Source organism: Apodemus sylvaticus, chromosome 20 (assembly GCF_947179515.1).
Source record: "Apodemus sylvaticus chromosome 20, mApoSyl1.1, whole genome shotgun sequence".
Lineage (NCBI taxonomy): Eukaryota > Metazoa > Chordata > Mammalia > Rodentia > Muridae > Apodemus > Apodemus sylvaticus.
The window spans coordinates 19,813,396-19,837,079 of NC_067491.1; the positions used below are offsets into that span (position 1 = coordinate 19,813,396).

The following is a 23,684-nucleotide window of genomic DNA, read 5'->3' on the forward strand; positions in this document are numbered from 1 at the left end:
CTTCAGCTCTTTGAGTCCTCTCTCTAGATATTATTGTTCTTCCTATGGGATTGCAAACCCCTTCAGCTCCTTTAGTCCTTTCTCTGAGTCTTACATTGTGCTCCCCATGCTCAGTCCAATGGTTGGCTGTGAGCATCCACCTCTGTATTTGTCAGGCTCTGGCAGAGCCTCTCAGGAGACAGCTACATCAGGCTCCTGTCAGCAAGCACTTCTTGGCATCCACAATAGTGTCTGAGTTCTGTGACTGTATATGGATGGCTTTTCCTTCAGTCTCTGTTCCACACATTGTCCCCATATTTCCTTTATACAGGAGCAATTCTGGGTTAAAAATTTGGAGATGGGTGGGTGGTCTTAACCACCCACCAGGGGCCTTGCCTCACCTCTGGATATGGTCTCTATAGGTTATGCCTCTTTTTTCTTGGGCATTTCAGCTAATCTCATCCCTGTTGGGGCCTATGAGTCTCTTGCTTTCCTGGCATCTAGGACTTGCTGGTGGTTACCCCCAGCTCCCCATCCTCCATTGCTACACACCTCTGTTCAAATTCCTGACCCTCTGTATATCACTTCCTGTCTCCTTCCATACACTTGGTATTAACTAGAAGTAAGCATACCCTGCGCATACCTGAGAGAACTTTCTATAGCAGCATGTACCTAAATATGATGTGAAAGTGCTTCCCTAGTGGATTTGCTGTCTATTGCCCTTTATGCTATCACTGGCTGCACATTTCATGTTGGATTTTGTCCCTCTACTGGCGCCATTACAGAAACACTTAAATCCAGCACTCCTCTTGGATGTCAGAGCTACTATACTAATTCCCAGGGACATCATAATTGATTAACAAATGCCAGAAAGTTAGCTCTCTCATTATAAAAATGCGCTTTATGGGACTGACTTAAACTTGAAATGTTTAAAAATAAATTATTCAGTTTTGTTCCGATTGTTTAAAAGTACTTATGCCTGCTTTATAAATCCCATTAATCACTTAGAAAAGTTAGGAATACTGGCTGGTTACTACTTTCTTCTAAAACTCAGGGCTAGGGTTATAGTTATGTTGGTGAAATGCTTGCAGTGCAAACACAGAAACCTAAGTTGGATTCTCTGCACTCAGATACGAAATCAGACTGATGTTGTAGGTCAGTTCTTGTCATCTAGTGCTAGAAACATGGGTGAAGAAAATACCAGACAGCCTGCTATTCACTAGTGGGTGAGTAGCAGGTCTCCAAAAGGAACACTGTGTAATGCTGTCCTTTGATCTGCACGTATACATATAGGGGCAAACACACACACACACACACATACACACACACACACGCACATGCACACGCACATGCACACACACACACACACTCACACCACACAAAACCATAACCATTGATATTAGAAGTAAAGGGTACTGTGCTCTACACACTACAGAGATAAAGGGGAAGTGTGCCAAGCACTGACTGAAGATAATCTCACTTCTCCATTGCCATAGCCCTATCAGGAATTATTACCCCATATCTCAGATGAATGAACTGACGCCTAGGTGCAAAGTCACAGATTCCTCCTAAATATCTTTTATGTTGTATTCAAGGAGGTGTTCTTGGAGGCAGACATGAGGCTGAAGAATTGGGACAGAGAGGAAGGGAGGCAACAGACCCTGGACACAAGGTCAACCTGCGTAAAAGCAGTTTGCTGTTGTTTTTTAAGCTTGGTGCTTTAACTTCACGGTTGTAGAGGACAAAAGAGAACAAACACTTTTTAAAGCACAAGATTTGGTGCATTGGCAACGAAGCCTCAACCAAAGCTGTTCAGTCATAGAGTAGATACCCAGTCTTTCAAATGAGTGAATTCCATGTTCATTAATTAAAATTAATTAAATGTTGGGCCCTGCTCCTTATTGATGGTGTGTGAAGCTCCAGTGAGAGGCAGTGCTGTTCTCAGAGAGGCTCCTGTGAGCGATATTTCTCATTGTCTTTGAAAATAATTAAACCCACATTTCAATGTTAATACGATCACTAATGAAAAGATTCTTGTACTAACAGAGCAAGAAGGGACTTTAGTACCCTTGGACTTCAGCCCTGTCCAATTAGGATGAAAAACGAAGCCCGAAGCATTGACCTTGACTCACCCCGACCAGAAACAAACTGCTGGCCAAGTTATTTCTAGGGAAGCTACTTGAAAACAGATGAATATTTTTTATTAATTATAAAATACATTTTTAAAGTAGTGGTCATTTCATTCAATCAACGTAATTTTTCTATGGAAGATGTTTTAAGTTTTACGATTATATTGTTAGTATCATGTGGGAATAGAAATTTTATGTATGTGTTTTACTCTAATAACAAGTCTGTTCTTGCAAATGTAATTAAATGTTTGATGATTTTCCACATAACAGAAAACCTATTTAATTACTAAACTTGAAGTCATAATTTAGCAAAAAGACTGCTGTCTATAATACTTAGACCTTGAAAACACTTTAATATTCTCTTTATCCCTTCAGTCTTTCCTTCCATGAATAAACATATCACATTATTTAATTAAAATTATATTAAATTTATTCTCTGAAAATATCAAACATATACATAACACATTCTGACTGGTCTCATTTCATACTTCTTCCCTTCCCCACCCATGTAACACACCTTCCTCCCTCCAAGGCCTTTCCCTTGTTCACCATTTATGCCTTTCTTTTTCAAAACCACTGCATTGATCCAGGGTCGCCTGTATGAAAAGGAGTTTTGTAATGCTGAGGTCTGGTGGGTTTACCAAGAGTACACTACTGAAAAGAGTAACTTCTGTTACCCAGGCCAATAGTCAAAGAGAGGAAGGGGCTTATGAGGTTTTTTGAATATGATTTTTGGTGATTTTCTTATTTACTTGTTTGGACATCGTAATTCTAATCAATTAATTAAATAATCAAGTTACTATGTCTTAATCTCATTTTAGTACCTTTATGGACTGAATCTTTGTATTCCCCACAAAGCTTCTATTGGAAATTCTTAACTTCAAAAATGACTGTTAGGAGGTGTGGCCTTTGAGAATTACTTAGCTCACAAAGCAGAGACCTCACAGTGTAATCTTATTTAGAGAGAGATCAGAGAGCCTTCTAGCCCCATTCTGCCAGAGCAAGATAAAGGAGACGGCTGCATTCCCTGTCCTTGAAAAAGGATCTCACCTGGAATTGACATTGTTACTGTGCTGAAGACAAACTTCAGTCTTCAGAATTGTAAGAAAGAACTCTTTTTGTAGCAAACTATCCAATCTATAGAACTTTGTTCCTGTGGGTACAACATACTAACACTACCATTTTTATTATTTACTCAAGTTAAAACAAAACACCGAGGAGAAATGCCTTTTTCTTTCTTTTACTTAGTTTTTAACACCTACCTGCAAAGCATTTCATCTTCAAGTCCTTGCTTTTAGCAGGATAAAAAGTTAAATATATCACTGAAATTTGAAAATAAATAGTCCCGTAATGATATACCAACCTTCCATGCATTCAAAACTTTTATTACGCAAATGAACTCTTGTCATAATCATACTTAAAATGAGAATGGAATAAAAACCGTAGTACAACTTACACTAATTAGGTAATACTCTCTGCAGTGTTCTGCTCTAAGAAAGATAAAAGCATTTCATTTTGGATAAGTATTACTCCATTCATCTTCCATGCGGGTTACTAGGTGAGACTTGCTCAATGTCAGCGCTTGTATATAATACCTAAAGGAGTCAAACCCAGCTTTCCTTCCAGCTGATGAAACCCTATTAAAAGATTTACTTCTGAGGCAGCAGTTAAAATGAAATGACCATGGGGATATTCACATCTTCATAAACAATTTTCATGTTCACTAGGAAGGGACCCTTGATCCCTGTAATCCTGATATCCAGTGTCTCTCAGGACTCATTTGTACCATTCATAACTATGGGTTCTGTGGGTTTCTTAGCTAATGCTCTACAAACAAATGAGCTTTTTCATTTATTCCTAATGACTTTGGTTTATACAAAGAGATCTTAAACTGTCCCCAGAGCAATCATTTTGTGAAAATGTTATTAGAACATCTTTACAAATTTAGAAACAAAGGGGGGTTTCATTAACCATGGAAGTCATTGGGAATTGAGGGCCCCTGGCATATCCAGTTCTTACCAAGATTGTTTTATTTTCAGTAATGAGTAAAAATGATCTTGTGAACTATACATTGATTCTTTGGCTGGCGAAGGGCTACAGAAGCGAGGAGCTGATGAGGTGGAAGAGTTGCTGGAAAAATCAGCATTCTTGGGCTAATCAGCTCTGTTTTATTATTATTATTTTTGGAGGAGATACATGTAATGATATCTCCTGGTATCTGCTAATTGTGCCAATCCTTTCCCGAGACTCGGGGATTTGTTCCCAAGACCGAAGATAATTTTTCATGCTTTATATGATCTATTCAAACATATGTGTGCCATTTTCTCCCTCATCAAGTTGGATGTGTGTGCTGTGTACACAGGGACAGACAGCTTGCGACAGAACTGAAAGGAGACACACAGTCTTCAGCAAAGCACGTCCAATCCATATTATACAGCATTTATCTTGATCTGCAGCCACAGATTTCTGCATAGAATTTCTCACATCCTATGTAACTTTCCTTTCAAAGGGCTGCCTAGAACACTTAAGTTATATTTCTTAAGCATATTGATCATTGTATCTAAACTTTTGTTGCTGAATTTGTTTTTAAGGTTTCTTTACATTTTACTGTGTATGGCAGTTTTTCTATATGGTAGATCCTTAGGTTACTGCTAATTATGTCCTTTTCAGACACTTAAAGGCTGTGTTGTCTGTACATCATGACCATACTAGGAAGCATAATGTTTTTCTTTAGAAACCCAGAACTGCTAACACCCAGTATTTCTGAAAGATCTATATCAAACAGATATAGAGGTAATATCCATGTCCGGATAAACTCTCAGAGAATTACATGTTGGTCATGCTGGCATGAAATTCTCTCAGCAGTTAGGCTCAGGAAGACACAATGGCACACTTTTAAAAGATGCGCTATTCTTGGAGTGATCTGCTTCACTAGTCTGGGAGTTCTGACTGATCTGACAGAGATTAGCCACCTGAGAGGTCAGAGACAGCTTTGTACTAGAATGTACAGAGGATCTTTTCTAATGTTCAGCACAGACCAGAGATGATGAAGATTCCATCTGTTAACTTCCCTCTGAGGTAAGCATTAACCTGTCCACGCAATGCCCCAGTCTCTCCAGATCTGCCTCCTAAGAGAGCATCTGGCTTTCCAGATATGGACTGCTGATGAATCTGGTGTGATTAAGACACCTAGTGGAGAATAGAGACAGTGGGTTAGACATTTAGATGCCCGAGATTTTCTCCTAGCTCAGCAGAGAGTGAGCAGACAAGAGGCACGACTGTCTGAGAAGGAACTGGTTTGTACAGGCCTTCCAGGATCCAGCTAGGCTGGGTTGTAAAGGTCTTCTCTTGTAAGAAGGAAGCTTCTCTCAGCACTCGGAGAAATGGAGTAATGTGCAGAAATCCATGCAGATAATAAAGTGAGAAAATGAAAAAAAGCAAGAAGACACATCTGGAAACCCCATCTAATGAAATAGATTTGGTTGTTTACGTGTTAATGCAAAATTGCTGTTGTAAGTGTGTTCACTCAAGCAAAGAGAAAAGAAAAGGTAAGAGTTTCAACAAAGGTTAAAATAGTTAAAAGTACCAGCGGGGCATGGAAAAGAACAGCTGAACTAAAATCCACCTGTTGTTTCACCAGCCGATAGAAGCAAGAATGAGTGTCAGCAAATCAAAGACAGATCACTTTGATTTTATAATTATCATAGAGGAGAAACCTTACAGGAATGGGGAAAAGTGAAGAAAGATGAAGGGACTTTCAGAAGACTATCAAGAAGGCTAAGATGAACCTGGCACAAGTGCATGAGCAAAAGGCAGACAGAAAAGGCCAGAAAGATACATGTCTGAAAGATACACCTAGGTCCATAAACGTCTAAGAAAACAAGATACAAGAATTTCCAAGAAAGTTACAAAAGATACATTGTAACCATTGGTGTCCCTCATCTCCGAGATGACAGGGTAGAGGAGATATCTACATATAAAAAGTTTATAAGTAACCAGGTTTCATTTTTATAATAGAAAATATCCCTTATCAGCCCAGAGTCCCTTCTGCTATAAAAAGTAGTTGATGACACAGAAGTGATGCAGACAAAATTAATAATCCAGACACAGATTGCAAAAAGAATAGCTCAGATCATGGCATACTACAAAATGCTATTTTAGGCCTCTGATGCCTCTTTAGAAAGTCTGTAAGGTGTTGTCATGGCCAAACCATGTGTTCTTTTGTGTAGTTTAACACATGTAGTTTCCTCTAAATGATAAATGAAACAGCCTTTGCCAATGGCTGTAGTATTTGTGGAATTTCTAGGGAATACAGTTTAATATCTATGCTTATTTTTATGTCTATTTTTTTGTAATTTTATACCCAGAATTATTAATATGGATGCTGGTTGTGTAGCCATGAAAATCTTAAAGCATTGGGCTTTTTTTCTAGCCTTCTCTTTGATCTTTCAACTGCTTAAGAGATTTCTCTTGCAAAATAAACTGTTAGTAATGTATACATATATATATGTACACATATATTGCATATTATATATATATATATATATATATATATATATATATATATATATAGTTTGATAAGCTTGTGATTTCAATAGAATTGCTAGACTTTTTCAAGTTTACTTGCAAAGTTCTCTACCAAAATGTTTGCCAAAGTCATACAGGAATGCATACAGGAAGTTAGCTTCTCTGTCTCATAGCATTTTTAGAAGAAGACCTGGCCATTTTGATAAGTGCCAATTTATTGACAATATCTGGGTGATCTTAGATTATGGCTATTAAAGGTGAGTCTTTTCTATAAAACATACTAACTCTAATCTCCTTAGTGAATTTCAGTATGCAGTGTAGCAAGCTGATCATAAACAGAACTGGAAGATAATCTATGTTACCAACTCTTGTTGATCATTTCTGTGGGGAATTCAGGAGGAAACAATGAAGAGATGGTTATAGAGTCCAATGAGTTAGGGTTTCCATAGCTACATAAGCAGCTTCCATACTAAGATATGTATAAAAGTACAAAAAATAGAGAAAAACATTAAACATAGATGTTAAACTCTATTCCCTTCACAGAGAGCTGTGACGCTCTCTGACGCTCTCTGTGGGACTGCACGTCTATCCTCTTCCGATGCCCCCTCCTCTGCCTTTTAACAGATCAGCAAATGTTCGCCTGTCTGTACTGCAGAGGGAAATGCTTTGGTCTTCTGTAAGCAGCCCTCCTTAGCCACTGAAAATGAGTCTGGTCCTCTCAGAGTTTGCTTCTGCTTTCCCATACTAGCTTTATTCAATAACGGTTCTGGATCTTTAAAAAGAACATTGCTCCTTCATGCGACATAGAGAAGGCAATCTGAAGAGTCACATTCCAAGTATTAATGGGAAATGTAACTAACAGACTAATGAATATTGTAAAAGAGAGATATATACTTTTTTTTCAGCTTTTAAAAAAGACTTCTGAATATTTCTCAAGACAAATATTTTAAAGGGCCCAGAAATGTGGTACATGTGGGTGGGATATCACTGTGCGAAAGCTGATTTATAAACTTATAAATCAAGCTTTATGCCAGGCTTGAGTAAACTCATGCTAAGTTTTCTCACTGTAAATTTTATTTTAGAGTCATAGTAATATGCTGCTATTCTTTTTAATAACTATATAAACATAAAGGATAAGGTCTTTGTTATTGGTATCTTGTTGCTTATCCTTAAATTTTTGATCCTCTATATTTTTAATGTTTGAAGACATTAGTTCTAGATAATAATATAATAAAAAAATTAAGAGTGGCCAGTTAGCTCAGTTTGTTAGGGTGTGGAAATAATAACGCCAAGGTCATGAAATTCATCCCCTCTACTGCTCATCTAGCTTTGGGCTGGAGAGGTGGCTCTGTAGTTAAATGCACTTCTGTTCTTACAGAAGACCTGACTCAGATTCAATTTCAGGAAAGCAGCTCAGGTTACACAACCTGTAATTCCAGTTCCAGGGGATCTGACACCCTCTTCTGATCTCTTCAGGCTCCTGCACAAACTGGATGCAGCCACTCGTACTCAGGCCCTTGCACACACATATTACTTTTCACAATAGAATTTTTAAAAAGAATGGTTATTTTTTTATTCAAATAATCGTGCCATTCTCTAACTTCTTTTTCGTTTCCTGAGTGTACAAATTATGAAAGCAAACTTTCAGATAGGAATTATATTAATACTACTGAAAATATAAAGGATTTTATTTTTGGTTCTATAACAATGTTTGTTTTTAGCTTACTTAATGATAATTTTATGGATATAAGCAAAAAAATTCAAAATGTTTTGGAATAAAAGACACTATTTTATTTACTAGTTAGTCACTAATAATTTTGAATATTATTGCTATATGCTATTATATTCTTTTAGGAGAAATGCACTGACAAATCATCTTTTTCATAGCTGACTCTAGGAAAGCAGCGTCATTCTTTTATTTTCAAACTGTAAAGCTTTTGATTAACAGAGATCCACCATGGGTTGCTTCTCTAGAATACCACTAAACGTTCGAGACATCGTCTACTGCACGGGTGTGTCACTGCTGGATGAGGATGTCTGGGAGTTCATCTGGATGAAATTCCACTCCACCACTGCTGTCTCTGAGAAAAAGATACTGCTGGAGGCTCTCACTTGCAGTGATGACAGGAATTTATTAAGTAGGTGAGTCCATTAAATTACCCAAGTTATTTTTTGCAGTGAACGTATCATCTGCAGGCAAAAGGCTTCAGAGTTATTTTGTTCCCTTGAATACATGGTCCTGAGAAACTGGTTACTATAAAACAAATCTTTCTAAAGATAAGGAACCCTACATACCCAGTGACAGGTCTAAAGCAGCTTAACTTTAAAGATAACATTGTTTATGGCTAATTATTTTATTGAAGTTTTATATGGGTTTAAGAAAACATTTCATTGTTAAAGCAAACACTTAGTACAAAGAATTTGAAAGTGGAGTTGTGTCAACAAGTAAGATTTGTGATTATTTTACACTCCATAGATATTCTTGGAGTTTAATTAATGTATTTCATGAAAAATGCTATGAATTTTATCTGTATTTTCTAAATAGAAATTATTCTATAATTGTTCACTGGGAAAGTTTTGACTCAAGTATTTTTGAAGAATAACACTAAATTGTGATTCTTTTTTAAAAAAATTAAGATTATAATGTGTTTTAAGTTTTCAGACTAAATATTTCCCCACACTTTTATCCTTATAGGCTTCTAAATCTGTCTCTGAATTCTGAAGTGGTGTTGGATCAAGATGCAATTGATGTAATAATTCACGTAGCCAGAAACCCACATGGCCGAGACCTTGCCTGGAAGTTTTTCAGAGACAAATGGAAAATACTAAATACCAGGTAGAGATAATAATCTATTCATGCCTGAATGAAGGGATGAAAGCCAACATTTGAGTTACAGACACGTGAGGATTTTTTAGGGCTATGAACCAAATGAAAAATTTAGACTTTCAAATATTTAGCAAAAATGACTATTGCCATTCCTTGAAATTCATGGTTTTAACATTTCTCTACTATTCCTTCTGTAACAAAGATTGATAACCTTAATTAATGGGAATACATGAAGAGAGTAAGACATGTTTAACCAGGCAACTTTGCTTGGAAATTCACCAAACTGCTTAAAGTCAAAGCCCTTCCATTAAACTATATATTCTATATATATTATTTTTAAAAAGGCCCCACAAATCAGGGGATATTCCAATAATATAAATATAAATGCTATTCCAATAAGAAATTTACTCTTGCAGAATTGTTTTAAGTTCTCTTTAAATGTAAATATCATCAAACACCTAAATAAGAGAGTGACACTAAGAAGACACATTTATCACTTAAATCATTGTATTATTCCAGCTGCAGTGGAATTAATTCCCAGGATATCTTGCTTCATGGTGAGAATTCTTCAGCTTCAATTTTAGAAAATATTTCATTAAGCATTTAAATATATTATAATAAATGCTAATTTATGTCTCTGATAATCTCTGTGGTATTTTAAATTAAATCTATTATGGAGCATGTAAATGCTGCCTGTTACTCTTCAACATAAATTTTCTCAGATAGTAAGCAGACCAAACATTTGGTCTCTTATAAGCAGATGTTAAAACCATTGTGTGCTTCTTTTTTCACCCTTTTATCAGTTATCTTTGCATAACAGTTTCAATCATTTCTATCTCTATTTACATTATAGTCCGAAACCATTGATTGTAGTAGCTATAAGGCATGTTGATATTTTCGTGTTTTTAAGTTCGTTATCTTTGAATGATAGCAGAAGTAGGATGTGAGGGCCATTGTGTTTATAATGAGTCATGTAACCAGCAGTAAGGTGAAACTAATACATACGAGTATTTCGGTTTAAAGGATTTGAAAAGCACAGAGCAGCCATTTTGTTAGCTCTATCGACTGGAGCTCAATGAAACCCATGTGTAGACACATATCACTTATTTCCTCTTACCATCAGCATGCTTATTTTGTCTGTGAGGGCCTACGGCTATCATTCAACGGAGACTGAGATTCTGGTCTTCAAATACAGGAGTGGTTATTTTCACAAGGAGGACTGCTACTATCAGCTCCTATTTTCCGATCAGTTCTTGACTCTTTCGGGCTCATGGGAAAGGCTGTCTGGGATGTCGTATCCTCACATTACAGGTTCCTTCTGGGTTTAGTTCTCATGGCTTCTCTTGCTCTCAGAAGGATTTCTCTAACCTGCTCTTTGCATCTGATGTCACCATGTCATAGAACGGCCATTACCCCTGGGGTCTCCTATTGGAGTATACCTAAAAGCTAAACCTATATTTTTTTTTTTTACTTGTCTCTTGTTCCTTAGTAAGAAATCCTTTCCTTTCTTTCCTCAGATAATTATCCAGCAATTGCTCAAGCCACACAGCTGGAAGTCTATATATGCCTCTTCCTTCTTTTCACCGTATATAATAGTAGAGCCGAGTCCTCTCGAGTGTCTTAAGTGTTTCTTGAAGTCTTCCTTACTATTCCTACTACCACTTCTTTAGCACACCTGTTGCTTTTTCTTTCTCTTCTCCAGTAGGCTTACAGCATTCTTGGCCTTCTCCCTCTGAACTCATACTCACTGCTGTATAGATGCACATGGAAGTCTTTTCATTATAATCACGACCTTCTAAGAGGCACTGATTACTCTCCTCTATAAAACCCCCATGATTCTGCGCCACACTGAATGTAAAAGCTTCATGATGTATATTTCGTTTACCTCTTAAGGTTCCTTTTCTGGCCCGGCCTCACAGTATATGTGTCCTCTGATATGCAAACTAATTAAAATTCTTTCCCCTTACCATGTAGTCTCATACTTCCTTGTCTTTGTTTATGTCAGGTTTTTGCTTGCTGTTTCCTTCTCAGGACGGCATTGTACTCAGTTTAGATGCATCTCCTAAAATACAGAGCTGTTGGCCTTCTCTCACTTCTGTGCTTCATTTCATCAACACTATATCTAGTTACATTAAATGGGAATTATCTCTTTACATGTCTGGAGCTTCAGCTATATATAATCAAAGGTAGAGATTATGCCTTACTCTTCCTTGCCTGGGAGAGTAAATGAAAACAATTGGACTTCCCAGAGAATGAAGTGTTTTTGTTTTTGTGTTTGTTTTTGTCTAATGTGTTTTTATCTTGTTTTTTTCCCTTTCTTGGGAGACAATTCCCTTACAAGAGCAAGATTTCTGTGTACTAGAACATATAAAACTGTCCCTTTCTTGGGTCTTGGCTTGCAAATTGCACAGCGATGCCTTAATCTAATTCTAGGAGCCAGACTTGACAGGCTCACTAAGAGTCAGACTTCTCTGAAGTGCTGTGCAGCAGGTCAGCCGGATCTGATAATACCCCATGGCAAGAGATGCTTCTTTGAATTTCTGGCTCCTGAAAAGACTGACCAGTACTGCCTTGAGAGCTAGTGATCACTGACTGCTCAGACAAATGCAACCCTTGGGAAAGACTCCCAAAACCACTATAAAAAGATTACTTAAATTACTACCTAGGTAGGCATTAAGACTGTTTTTCTTTTATCTTTGTAGGTATGGAGAAGCATTATTTATGAATTCCAAACTTATCAGTGGAGTTACAGAATTTCTTAATACAGAAGGCGAACTTAAAGAGGTAAAAAATCTTGTTACTGTTTTCTTATATAAACATATAAAATTACAGATTTACTTTGACTTCTTTGCATTAGTTACATACTATTTCCTTTTATACTCCTACTCACATCCACATCCTCCATTCACACATTTGCACATACTCATTTATGCACACATGCATGTAAACACACACACACACACACACACACACACACACACACACACACACACACATTCCCTCAACCCATTACCTGCAAAGAAATCTCTATCGTATTAAGTGTTGAATGTCTATGGGCAATGCAGAGGACTGAGATGTAATGAACTGTCCAAATGTAATGAATTGCATAGTTTGGGACCAGACATTCCAGAGATCTTCAGACTAACATCTTCTCCTCAAATGGTTCTGTGGACTCAGATTATATACCATCCACCAACAGCAGTGCTAATGACTACATAAGCCAAAGACCCCGTGCAGGATGCCGAGGTACACAGTAAAAAGCTTCATTGCTTATGTAGACACAATAGCTTGCTAAAGATTATTCATTCTAATAAATAGAATACAATCGTATTCCTCAGGAAGGAACACAGCTGGTAACACACACCAAAAGTAATAGTTTACCTAAAATATATAGCTTGGTTCCATCACAAATTAATTTCATTAATGAAAATAAGCTTGACGTTTTAATGAACTTGTGTCCAGGTTCTAGAATTTCTCTCTTTTCCTTTCCCTGTTATATCTCTCAATGTGTGAGGCTATCTAAGTGTCTCCTTTCCCTCCACTAGCTTCTGTCTGTACTAGAGAGGGATAGGAAATGGAGTTGATCAATCACACAGGAAAAAAAAAACACAAAATATTCTTTTGCTTGATTATGATAATTAATGCTGCCTTTCTCTCTACTGCTTTCCATAGTACACAGCTACTATTCAGCACAGACTCTTAGATTTATTAGTTTTCACAGAAGATAGGCTGGAAGCTGTGATCCACAGATGTTCCTGCTGAGGGGCAATGGGTTACAAGTCCTGGGCTTGGCACCCCACCCCACCGTCCAATATTTCCCAGTTTTCTGAGAGAATTTCCATTTACTCTGCTTGGGTTTGTGGCAGGGATACTGTGCTGAGCTAAGGCTCTGATTCTAGTGACTTAAAAGTCAGCCTCTGGCCCTGCTCAGTGTATCCTCAACCACGAAGGTTTAGCTTTGAAATCCTGAAAGGTTTTTGTTGCTTTATTTGTGTTTTTATGAAAGAAGCTAAATGAAGAGAAGTTTTATGTACTCATACGAAACAGGAGGCATGTGCAGTTTATTATCCCTTTCATTATTTCTAACTTTTAAACTGAGTGCTTTAAATATTATGACTTAATATTTCAGCGATCAAGAAATAATGTGTTGACTTAGCCAAATCCCCCACAAACATTGACGTGAGCACAGAAGTGGAGTCCCTCCCTGCTCCCTCTCACCGTCCTCCCTCTTTTCCTGGCCTGCTGATCACATATTCCTGTTTTGCCAATACAAAGGTCACAAAACACTTGTCTTAAGTGAAAATTTAGTTAAATTTTTCTCTTGCAAACCATCTAGTTTTATCCACTTCCCTTACTATTTAATTTTTATCATTTAATTAATTGCCATTTAAATTTTCCAAGCGACTCTGATCATGAAATTTGTGATTTCCAGAATGAGACCTAACTATGGCTTTTATCCCATTATCTTCAAAGCACTCAGCAATGCAGGGTCTCTGCAGAATGAGTAATGAGCTGTTTGGCTGAGGGCTTGCTTTCCTGTTTAACAGTTCTGCCCAAGCCTTTCCATACTTTCACAGCCCAACCATCTTCTGCAGGAGTAGGGAATGTCATTTTCCAATAGCACAGGGTTTAATTTGTGTTGTCAATAACCCCTTCTTGAAGCAGAAAGTGTTAAGCAAGATCAATGACTTCCCTTTGAGGTTGCCACTTATTTCCTGCTAAGTTTGTAGCTCCAAAGGGAATCAGCACCTCTGTGAATTATAAACCTATTTTTAGTTTTTTAAATGTTTCATTACATGATTTGTGTCTGTCCATATGTGGGTATGTGTGTGTGTGAGTTTAGGTGCATCCAAGAGGCCAGAAAGGGCTTTTTGAACCTTTGGAGATGGAGTCACAGGCTGTGATGACTGAGGAAGGTGATGGGAACCTGTCTTAGGCCACAGCAAGTACAATATTCTCTCAATACCTGTACCATCTCTCCAGTACCCTGAGAAAATAATTTACTATTTTAATTACTGTTCTCAGCTTCAGCAAGATTAAGTAGAAAAACATATTCTGTTCCCTCCAACTGTTCTAACACCTAGGACTGGAGTTTACTTGGTTTTTAATTTTTTTAAAAAAAATTTTTACTTATTTATTTACAATCTAGGCATTTCCTGCTCCTGATTCCCCCTCCCAAAATTCCTTACCCCATTCCTCTTCCCCTCTGTCTCCAAGAGGGTGCTCCCGCACCACTGCAATTTGGTTGATATTCCTTCATGTGGCAGTCCATCCTTTTCTTAATTTTAAATTAGCAGAAGCCCCAGAAACCTTAGCCATGTTGCAGCTAATATCTACTGAGCACTTTTCTCATGTGCTGGGTCCTTTTGTGACCCTAACACACAAACCTGCTCTAGAAGAATATGCCTCCTCTCCATCACAGAGACTCCGTTTATCACGTTAATGGAAAGTCCTTTACCTCCTAATAGGCCAGTAGCTAATTCTATTTAGTTATGTAGTTATCAAGATTATGTTATGCTTTGGGATTCACGCTTAAAGTAAGTTGTATTGCTGGAGTCTAGGATAATAAGGATATATTGGATAAATGAAATAAATGGAAGGATACGTAAGATATTTCTCAGTATTAAACAGGTTTTTAAAAAATAGATTAATAAACACACCTAGAAATTCTGTGCTAAGAAAACCACACCACACAAACAACGTTGCCATTTGATTAATTTTTTTTTTTTACAAAAGTGTCTAAGCTTGTTCGTAATAAAAGCATCATAGACAAATGCATCAAAAGCCAATTAAGATCAACCCTAATGGTGGCAGAAATCTCGCAAAGAGCCTGAGAACTATGCAGGGTGGAATGCTAAAAGCCTTTGTTTATGCTGAGGCCAGACACCACAGTCCCCTCAGCGACCTGTGAGAAGGCTCGGAAAATGCATTTTCCATAAGCAGTGCTGAGAAATACAGGGCACAAGACCAATTGATGGAGTCTGTGGAGAGCGCGCCAGGTGTGTTCTGATGAATAAACTCGCCTTCCAACATGTGAGTCACCTCACGATAGATGAGCTCACAAGGAAGGTATTTAGTGTACTTCAATCATAATTTGAGAAACGAAACTCTAGAGATCCGCTAGTTATGTTGTCTTACATGATAATCTGACATTCTGTCATTGTGTCAGTAATAGATCATGTTTAAGCCTGCGGCTTAGCATTTTCTTCACGTGTTCAGCTGTTGCATGAAGAGACTTAGATCATCTTTCCCCGAATGAAAGTTTCCAAAGGACCATTGATCCTTATTTGGCATGTTCAATGAATACCCAGAAACTAGTGTGTGTGTGTGTGTGTGTGTGTGTTTCATTGACATTCATTATATAACTAAATATAACATGAAAACACGTTCTGTAAAAAAAAAATCACACAACTCAAAATTAAATAAACCACATTTTTGTTGTTAAGTGGTTATAGGCACATTTACAGTGAGGTTGGGGTCTTAAGGCATCCCTCACAGTCACCATCTGGAGCCTCAGCAGGTTTATTAAGTACAGAAAATGGGGAGGGCTCAGCGAGTCTCAGTAGAAATTTTCTACACTGGAATGGTCTCGGGTTGTAAACATCTAGGAGGGGGATACTATACTCTCTAATCTTAGCGCACGCTAATTAATTGTTCATAAATACTCATACTCAGACTTCCCAGGAAAGTTTGGCTGTCCCCTCCTGAGCCAGGCTCACATGGGTAATGACTTGGCCAAATTACCATGGGTCTTGGAATCTATACCCATATAAAATACACTTCCACTTAAGGCTTCAAACACAGGATTCGCCCATTCTCTACAGGTATCTGTAAATGAGCAAGTTTGGAGTTATTGACCACACTGTTTTTTCTCTACACATTTCATAGTAAATCATATCACATTGTACCTATTATTTTAAATGTGCTTTTTTTGACTAAATATGTTCCTCATGACTTTACACATGTATGGTTCCGTTTACTCCCGACCCTTTCTTCTCCCTTTTTAACCTATCTAGTTCCCTTTCTCCATCTTTCTTTCCCATACCCAGTGAATTTTTTGATTAGTTTTCTTGAGTTTATCAATGGCCGTCCGGGTAACTTAGCATTGAAACTTTTCACTGTAGCTACTGGAGGTTGAAGAGGGAGGGCATATAAAGATAGTGACTGTATTCACATATCTATCAGAAACCAAATAGTTTAGCAGCATGGTGGAGGGTCTAATGAGCCACTCTCCATCTATGATTGATGGTGGGTATCTTACAGGCCAACTGCCAGTAACTGGAGCTTCTGTAGGTTCATGATAGCATGTCTTACCTGGAGTATACCATTTTGTAGCACTGTCTTCTGATTGCTGCATACTTTCTGCCTCCCACACTGTTCATTTTCATTTCAAACTTATTCCATATTAGGATATTTATTTCCAATCATGATTATGCTACCCATCCAGGCCATTTAATGAGAAGACACTATGTTAATCAATGAAACAAAAAGATTCATTTTTTTAGAGAAAAGGAGATTACCCATGTAGCAGCCACATGTGGAGAGGTGGGTAAACAAGTCTCAAATCCACAAATATGAGGACGGGGTTTGGGAAGTATAGATGGGGTGGATAGGCAAGGGGCTTTAAGTTAGGAACAGTGACTAAAGGTGATCAGTGGGTTGTTCATTCAGAATTAATCTTCACAGCTTTTCATAGGATCCCTGTTCAGAAAATACCAGTGTTAACATGATCTATGAAGGAGAAGTATTCATGCTAAAATATCAAAAAGTCATAAAGAAGACATCTGCTTATGCCTGAGTGAATCTAGTAGGTTAAACAGAGGGCAGCATTCAAAAGTTCCTGCAAAGTAACTCAGGAAATTGGTATTATTATAACCAACTAATCAGGGAAATTAGCTCTAGACAGCAAAGGCAGTAGAAGACTTAGGAGCATGACACAGGACTTAGGAGCATGACATTTTTTTTTGTTTTGTTTTGTTTTGTTATTTTATTTATTTACATTTCAAATGTTATGCCCATTCCTGGGTTGCCCTCCACAAATGCCCTATCCCCTTTCTCCTCTCCCCTCCCCTGCTTTTACGAGGGTGCTCCCCCACCACCCACCGACTCCTGCCTCACCACCCTAGCATTCCTCTACACTGGGGCATCAAGCCTTCACAGGACCAAGGGCCTCACCTCACACTGATGCCCAACAAAGACCTCCTCTGCTGTGTATGCATCTAGAACCATGGGTCCTGCCATGGTTGGTGGTTTAGTCCCTGGGAGCTCTTGGGGGTGGGGGCTCTGGTTGGTTGATATTGTTGTTCTTCCTATGGGAATACAAACCCCTTCAGCTTTCCAGGGCTCAGTCCTATCGCTGGCTGCAAGCAACTGCATCATGACTTTTTTTTCTTTTCTTTCTTTTTTATGCTCAAAGCAGCCCTATTTATTTATTTATTTATGTTTTTATTTTCTTTTTCTTTTTTCTTCTATCTTTTCTATATTCTTTGTTTACACTCCAAATGATTTCCCCTTTCCCGGTTCCCCCATCCACATAAGTCCCATAAGCCCTCTTCCCTCCACCTGTTCCCCAATCAACCCCCTCCCACTTCTCTGTCCTGGTAATCCCTTACAATGCTACATCAAGCTTTCCAGGACCAGGGCCCTCTCCTTCCTTCTTCCTGTGAATCATTTGATATATGAATTGTGTCTTGGATATTCAGAGCTTCTGGGCTTAATATCCACTTATCATTGACTGCATTCCATGTGTGTTCTTTTGTGAATGGGTTACCTCATTTAGGATGGTATTTTCCAGTTCCAACTATTTGTCTAAGAATTCCATGAATTCATTGTTTTTAATTGTTAAGTAGTATTCCATTGTGTAAATATACCACATTTTCTGTATCCATTCTTCCATTGAGGGACATCTATCTGGGTTCTTTCCAGCTTCTGGCTATTATAAATAAGGCTGCTATGAACATAGTGGAGCATGTGTCCTTATTGCATGCTGGGGAATCCTCTGGGTATATGCCCAGGAGTGATATAGCAGGGTCTTCTGAAGTGTCATGCCCAGTTTTCTGAGGAACCTCCAGACTGATTTCCAGAGTGGTTGTACCATCTTGCAATCCCACTGGGAGTGGAGGAGTATTCAAACAACTGGAATAACTCAAAGCAACTGGAACTAGAGGGCGCATTCAAGTTTCTCCTAGGTTCCCATGTGACCCTTCATTTCAGATGCATCTTATCCCTGTATGTTCTGCATAATTCATATGAATACATGCAAGTTCACCATGTTCATTTTCTATTTCCAGCTAAAGAACTTTATGAAGTCCTATGACGGGGTAGCATCTGCTTCTTTCTCGCGAGCTGTGGAAACCGTGGAAGCCAATGTGCGCTGGAAAAGGCTTTACCAAGATGAGCTTTTCCAGTGGCTAGGAAAAGCCATGAGACACTAATATCCATTACCTATAGAGAACTCACACTAGAAATTTGTAGGAAGACCTGCTTTCTGTGGAAGGAGGAGGCTAGCCAGAATGTCAGTGTTAACACGAGGGAGGAGTTTCTTTTTGTTTGGTTTTTTTTTTATTCGCTGGGGGCTATTTTTCTTGTTTCATTGACTCTACATCTATGTTTCTACCAGATATTCCTCTGCAAAGAAACTCTTGCAAGTGACACTTGCCCTGGTTACTCCAGCTGTACATTCCCTCCTGTTCAGGACCAAGTATGATAGTGGTGCATGTTGATGTTGCTGTCAGTTTGGGAAATCCTATTCAGAATATTCTGTGCATGGGTATATGGTCCTGCCTGTGTTCCCGGCATGCTTATTTAACATGTCCAATGTTGTATGTGAACATTATATATGTACATCCAGAATGGGCATTATGAGAAAGCACAAAGATTACCCTATGACAATCAGTGTTGTAATGAAAGTACAAAACACTTGAGAAGGGAATTCTATTCTCAGCCATGGACAGCAGGAGAAATCCGGCAGCTCTCTAAGCAATCTGTGTGGATCGTTTCAGCACTTGGGTTGTCTGGCAGTGATTACTGTGTTGCTAACTCATTTTCTTTGAGTTAAAGCTGTGTATACACTTGCAAAGATGTATAGATCGTATGTACATATGCTCTGTGTACATAAGGAAGTTCCAGATGTATATACTATGTTGTATCTGCACCTGTTCGAAGAATCTCTTCAGATCGAAGGAAATTTAACTCTTTTTTTTTATAAATTTATGGACACCTGGAAAAAGGCTTCAAGAAGTTTATGTCAACATTCCTACTTTATATATCTTGCTTTTTTATGTGCTTTTTTTTTTTTTTTTTTGGTCTATGATCTGTTCTACTACATGAAGCTGAATTCTAACAAAATACACATGTAAACTAACCACTCTGCAAATTCTCTTAAGTCAGTGGCAACCTTTTGCCATTTTCTGTAATTATGCTGGTCAGTGTTTTTACTACATGAAACAATTTTGTGTAAGCTTAGAATGGTCCCTGCTAAGAAACCATTCTTATATGGTTTCTCTGTATAGCTTCTCTGTTCCTCTTAGTTTCACTACCACAGAGTTAAATTCTCTCTGTGTTTGATCTTTATGTGCACAATGCTCCTATACTTCATTAAGCAACCATACCTCAACAGGTCTATTAGTATTTAATGACCTTTAATACCAGTTGTGCCCTCCCTTAAGACACAAAGTTGCTTTTATGCTGTGTTACTGTACAAAGCCTTTGGGAATTAACAACCCTGGTCTACGTAGGAATACGGAAGAGCCATTTCTATGGCTATGTGTAACACAACTAGATTTCAGTGCTTCTCACACCCAATAGGCCAGCTCCCTGCTTCAGAGTTGACAATGTCTTAAGTTTAACATTGTAAAATACTTAGACAACTACTATATTGAGTCAAGTATTGTGTAGCCCTTTTTGGTTTTCCTGTGGTGTTCAGCTCTTCCAAATGTTGCAGTTCACAGACTGTCATTTATAAAAAAAAAAAAAAAAAAAAAAAAAAGAGGTCATAGAAATAATTTTTGTTTGTAGAAATGAGAAGTCATTTTCCATTCCATAGACTGCATACAAACTAAATTTGAACCTTACCGTGTAAACAATTAATGTTTATTTCTTACAGCTACAATTTTCAACACCTCATTCAATTAAAATACATGATTTTTAAGTACTGTGTGGTATGAAAGAGTCATGGTCATGCTTAATGTGAAATCTGAGATGAACTGACTGAAAGTGGGCAAGTTTTAAAATTAACCCTCATAACTAGTATACAGCCATGAAGACCCTAGATAACTATTACAGAACTGGTGAGTTCATTCATAGAGCGGAACTGCCCAAAGTGGTAGACATGGGAGTCTTGCTTTGCTCCCTGAAGTATTGCAAATCCTTTGAGTTGGGGGCGGTGCCTTTCATTTTGAGCGAGTTGGCACTTCCTACTTTAAGGGGCTTTCTTAGTTCTTTTTCCTCCCCATTGTTAAGAGTTATAATCCTCTTTCAGGGGTTCAGTGGCCTTGAACACAACTGGTTTAGCTCTAATCTAAATCCTCAGTGTATAATTATGCGCAATGTTTATACCTCATACAAAGCTTGTTCAACAGTCTAGTGGGACCAGCGGCACTGAGATGGCAGTTTTGCGCTACACATTTTTCAGTCATTGAACCTTTCCAATGTTTAAATTATATCAGGCTTTAAAGTTTCTTTTTATTTGTTTAAATAAGTAATATTTTCAAAATAATAAAAAATGATATCTCTTGGAATATTCTGTAAAATGTAGCTATAAAATTATATTTTCTACATAGAGTTTCTACCTTTCTCTCTTGTGTGTTTTACAAATCAATTATCTACATGAAATAACAATGTTTTGAAAGTGTCCATGGTCTAGTCTCAAAAGTTCCTTTCTTATTATATGTATAACAGCAAAACTTTGTTTTAATTAGAACATGCTAGAATATTTGCCACTTTGGGTACTATTATCTCAATGTAACTTGTAAATATATTGTTTTCCTAATTTTTACACATTTTCTCATAATTTCCTTATAGTCTTTAAAGTTTCAAAAATAACATGATTTCAAACTTAGAAGGCTGATATGTATAGCCAAGCAGATGTGCTTTTTGAAATTCATTAGCATGTACTTTTGCTGAGCCTTAATTTCCTTTGTTTTATGCAGTTTTAAAGTAATTGTGTAATAATGGGATTTTCTGATACTCACTGATACATAAAACTAAAATATTATAAGATTGTCAATGGTATGCCGTGAATTTAAAAAATTCATTCCATTATCAGTAACTTTTATATGTGCTGATCTGATTTTTCACAAGACCACATCTTTGACTTCTTCGTGAAGATGAAATGAAGTTGAGGACAGACATCCATGTCTTTAAAAACTCCAGTTATGGTGCAGCCTAAATTCCTCTACATTGGTTGTCTACAACTAGCATACTGCAGTGTCTTTGGTTCATATCTGTTTATCTCATTACCTAGAGACTTCACAAGATCAGGATGCATGACTGAACACAGCCACAACTAATATATTATCCTTAACATTTATATTTCAAATTTGAATGGTTTCAAACTACTGGATATGCGTGTTAATCACGATTCACTTTAGTAAGTGAAAGCAGTCAAATATAGGGACACAGAATTTAATATATTGATGGCATCCCCCATTGCAGATCTGTTCTTGAACACAGTTTAAATGAAACCTTAAGACTGGGATATTTTGCTTTACTTTCAACACCTGCTTCTGATGGTGGGAAGAGATAACATTTACAGATGGTCAGAATGCAAGGCAAAGGCTATATCATCTAGATAACTGAAAACAATATTCAGTAAAAAGTATAAGTCTATAGAGACTAAGTTGTAAAAAAATTATTTCTGTGGAACTGAATCACTGGCTTAGATGCCATAGATAGGTTATAATGAAGCATGCAATACCATGCTTACTTCAAATTCACTGCTAATTAAATGTTCTAAAACTTGTCTTCTAAGAGGATGGAGAATATAGCTCAAATATTTTCATGAACTATCCTGTAACTTACAACACCTACAGTAGTCAGGGGACAGAGGATGAGAAACCAAGATTTCCATGGCATATTTTCATTTATCAGAGATCATAGCTGAATTATCATTTGATACCAATAGTTATGTACTTTACGACTTCAAACAAGAAAAGGAAAAAAAGATCGAATAGATCGTATTTACCTGAGCATGCGGAAAGTGAGAGGAAGATGGTAGAAAATAGATCTAAAATGTTCACATGTAAAACATAATGAACTCATTAACCAGTTAGAATGAAGGCAAGGCGAAGTAGACTGTCATGCTATAGAAGAACAGTTTGATAAGTTTTAGATATGAAGCCCAACTATTTTTATACTAATTCTGAAAGCTCTAGATAAATTGCATTGTTTGATTTTATAATGTTAGTATTTTATAGAAATGCAAACCATCCTGAAATTATAATAACACCATGAAATTCAAACAATGAGGATTGGAATCAAAATTGGAAAAGAATTCATCCTTGAAAAAAGTTGTTTGTGCAGTTTAGCGATGTTGCTAATCTTCAGAAAGATTTTTCAAATCTTTTGTTACAGTCCATCCTTTATCCACCTCCCAGTTCACCCTCTGACTGTTCCACATCCTTCACCATCTCCATGAGGATGTCTACTCTCCACCCCACCTGACATCTAATCTTCCTGGGGTCTCCAGTCTCCTGAGGGTTAGGTGCATTATCTCTGAATGAACACAGACTCAGAAGTCCTCTACTGTATGAGTGTTGGGGGCCTCATATCAGCTGGTGTATGCTGCCTGGCTGGTGGTACTGTGTCTGAGATATCTCGGGGGTCCATGTTAGTTGAGACTGCTGGTCTTCTTAGAGGGTCACCCTCCTCAGCTTCTTCCAGCATTCAATAGATTCTTTAATCTACTTGTGAAGGTATCTCACATTTGCCAAAATGATACAAGCTTTGTTTGACTTCAAGTAAATCCCTTATGCTCTGAAGTAGATTCAGGAATTCTTAGGCAATAATTTATTTCTTCAAATCCTCATGAACTATGCTGAAATTTCAAGTTTTATTTTATATAAAATTGGCCCTCAATTCCAACTGCCTTGAACTAATTAGAAAGTTTTAAAATCAAATATTTTATTTTGGGATGGATTGAATAAATGATGAATAAATGTGTACTGTGGTAGCTTTTGTTCTCAATTTCATTTCATGAAATTTTATCTTAAAGTTTTGGTAAA

General features: G+C 37.5%; 1 protein-coding gene across 1 annotated transcript in view; it reads left to right on the top strand.

Annotated features, from left to right (window-relative positions):
* Trhde (thyrotropin releasing hormone degrading enzyme) overlaps positions 1–20,449 on the top strand; it is a 401,117-nt gene extending 380,668 nt beyond the window's left edge. Inside the window, exons 16-19 of the mRNA XM_052165723.1 lie at positions 8,610–8,777; positions 9,331–9,471; positions 12,165–12,246; positions 18,753–20,449. Coding sequence (XP_052021683.1) covers positions 8,610–8,777; positions 9,331–9,471; positions 12,165–12,246; positions 18,753–18,896 — 535 coding nt within the window. The 3' untranslated portion in view covers positions 18,897–20,449. The remainder of the gene's footprint in view (positions 1–8,609; positions 8,778–9,330; positions 9,472–12,164; positions 12,247–18,752) is intronic.
* The last annotated feature ends 3,235 nt before the right edge of the window (positions 20,450–23,684 follow it).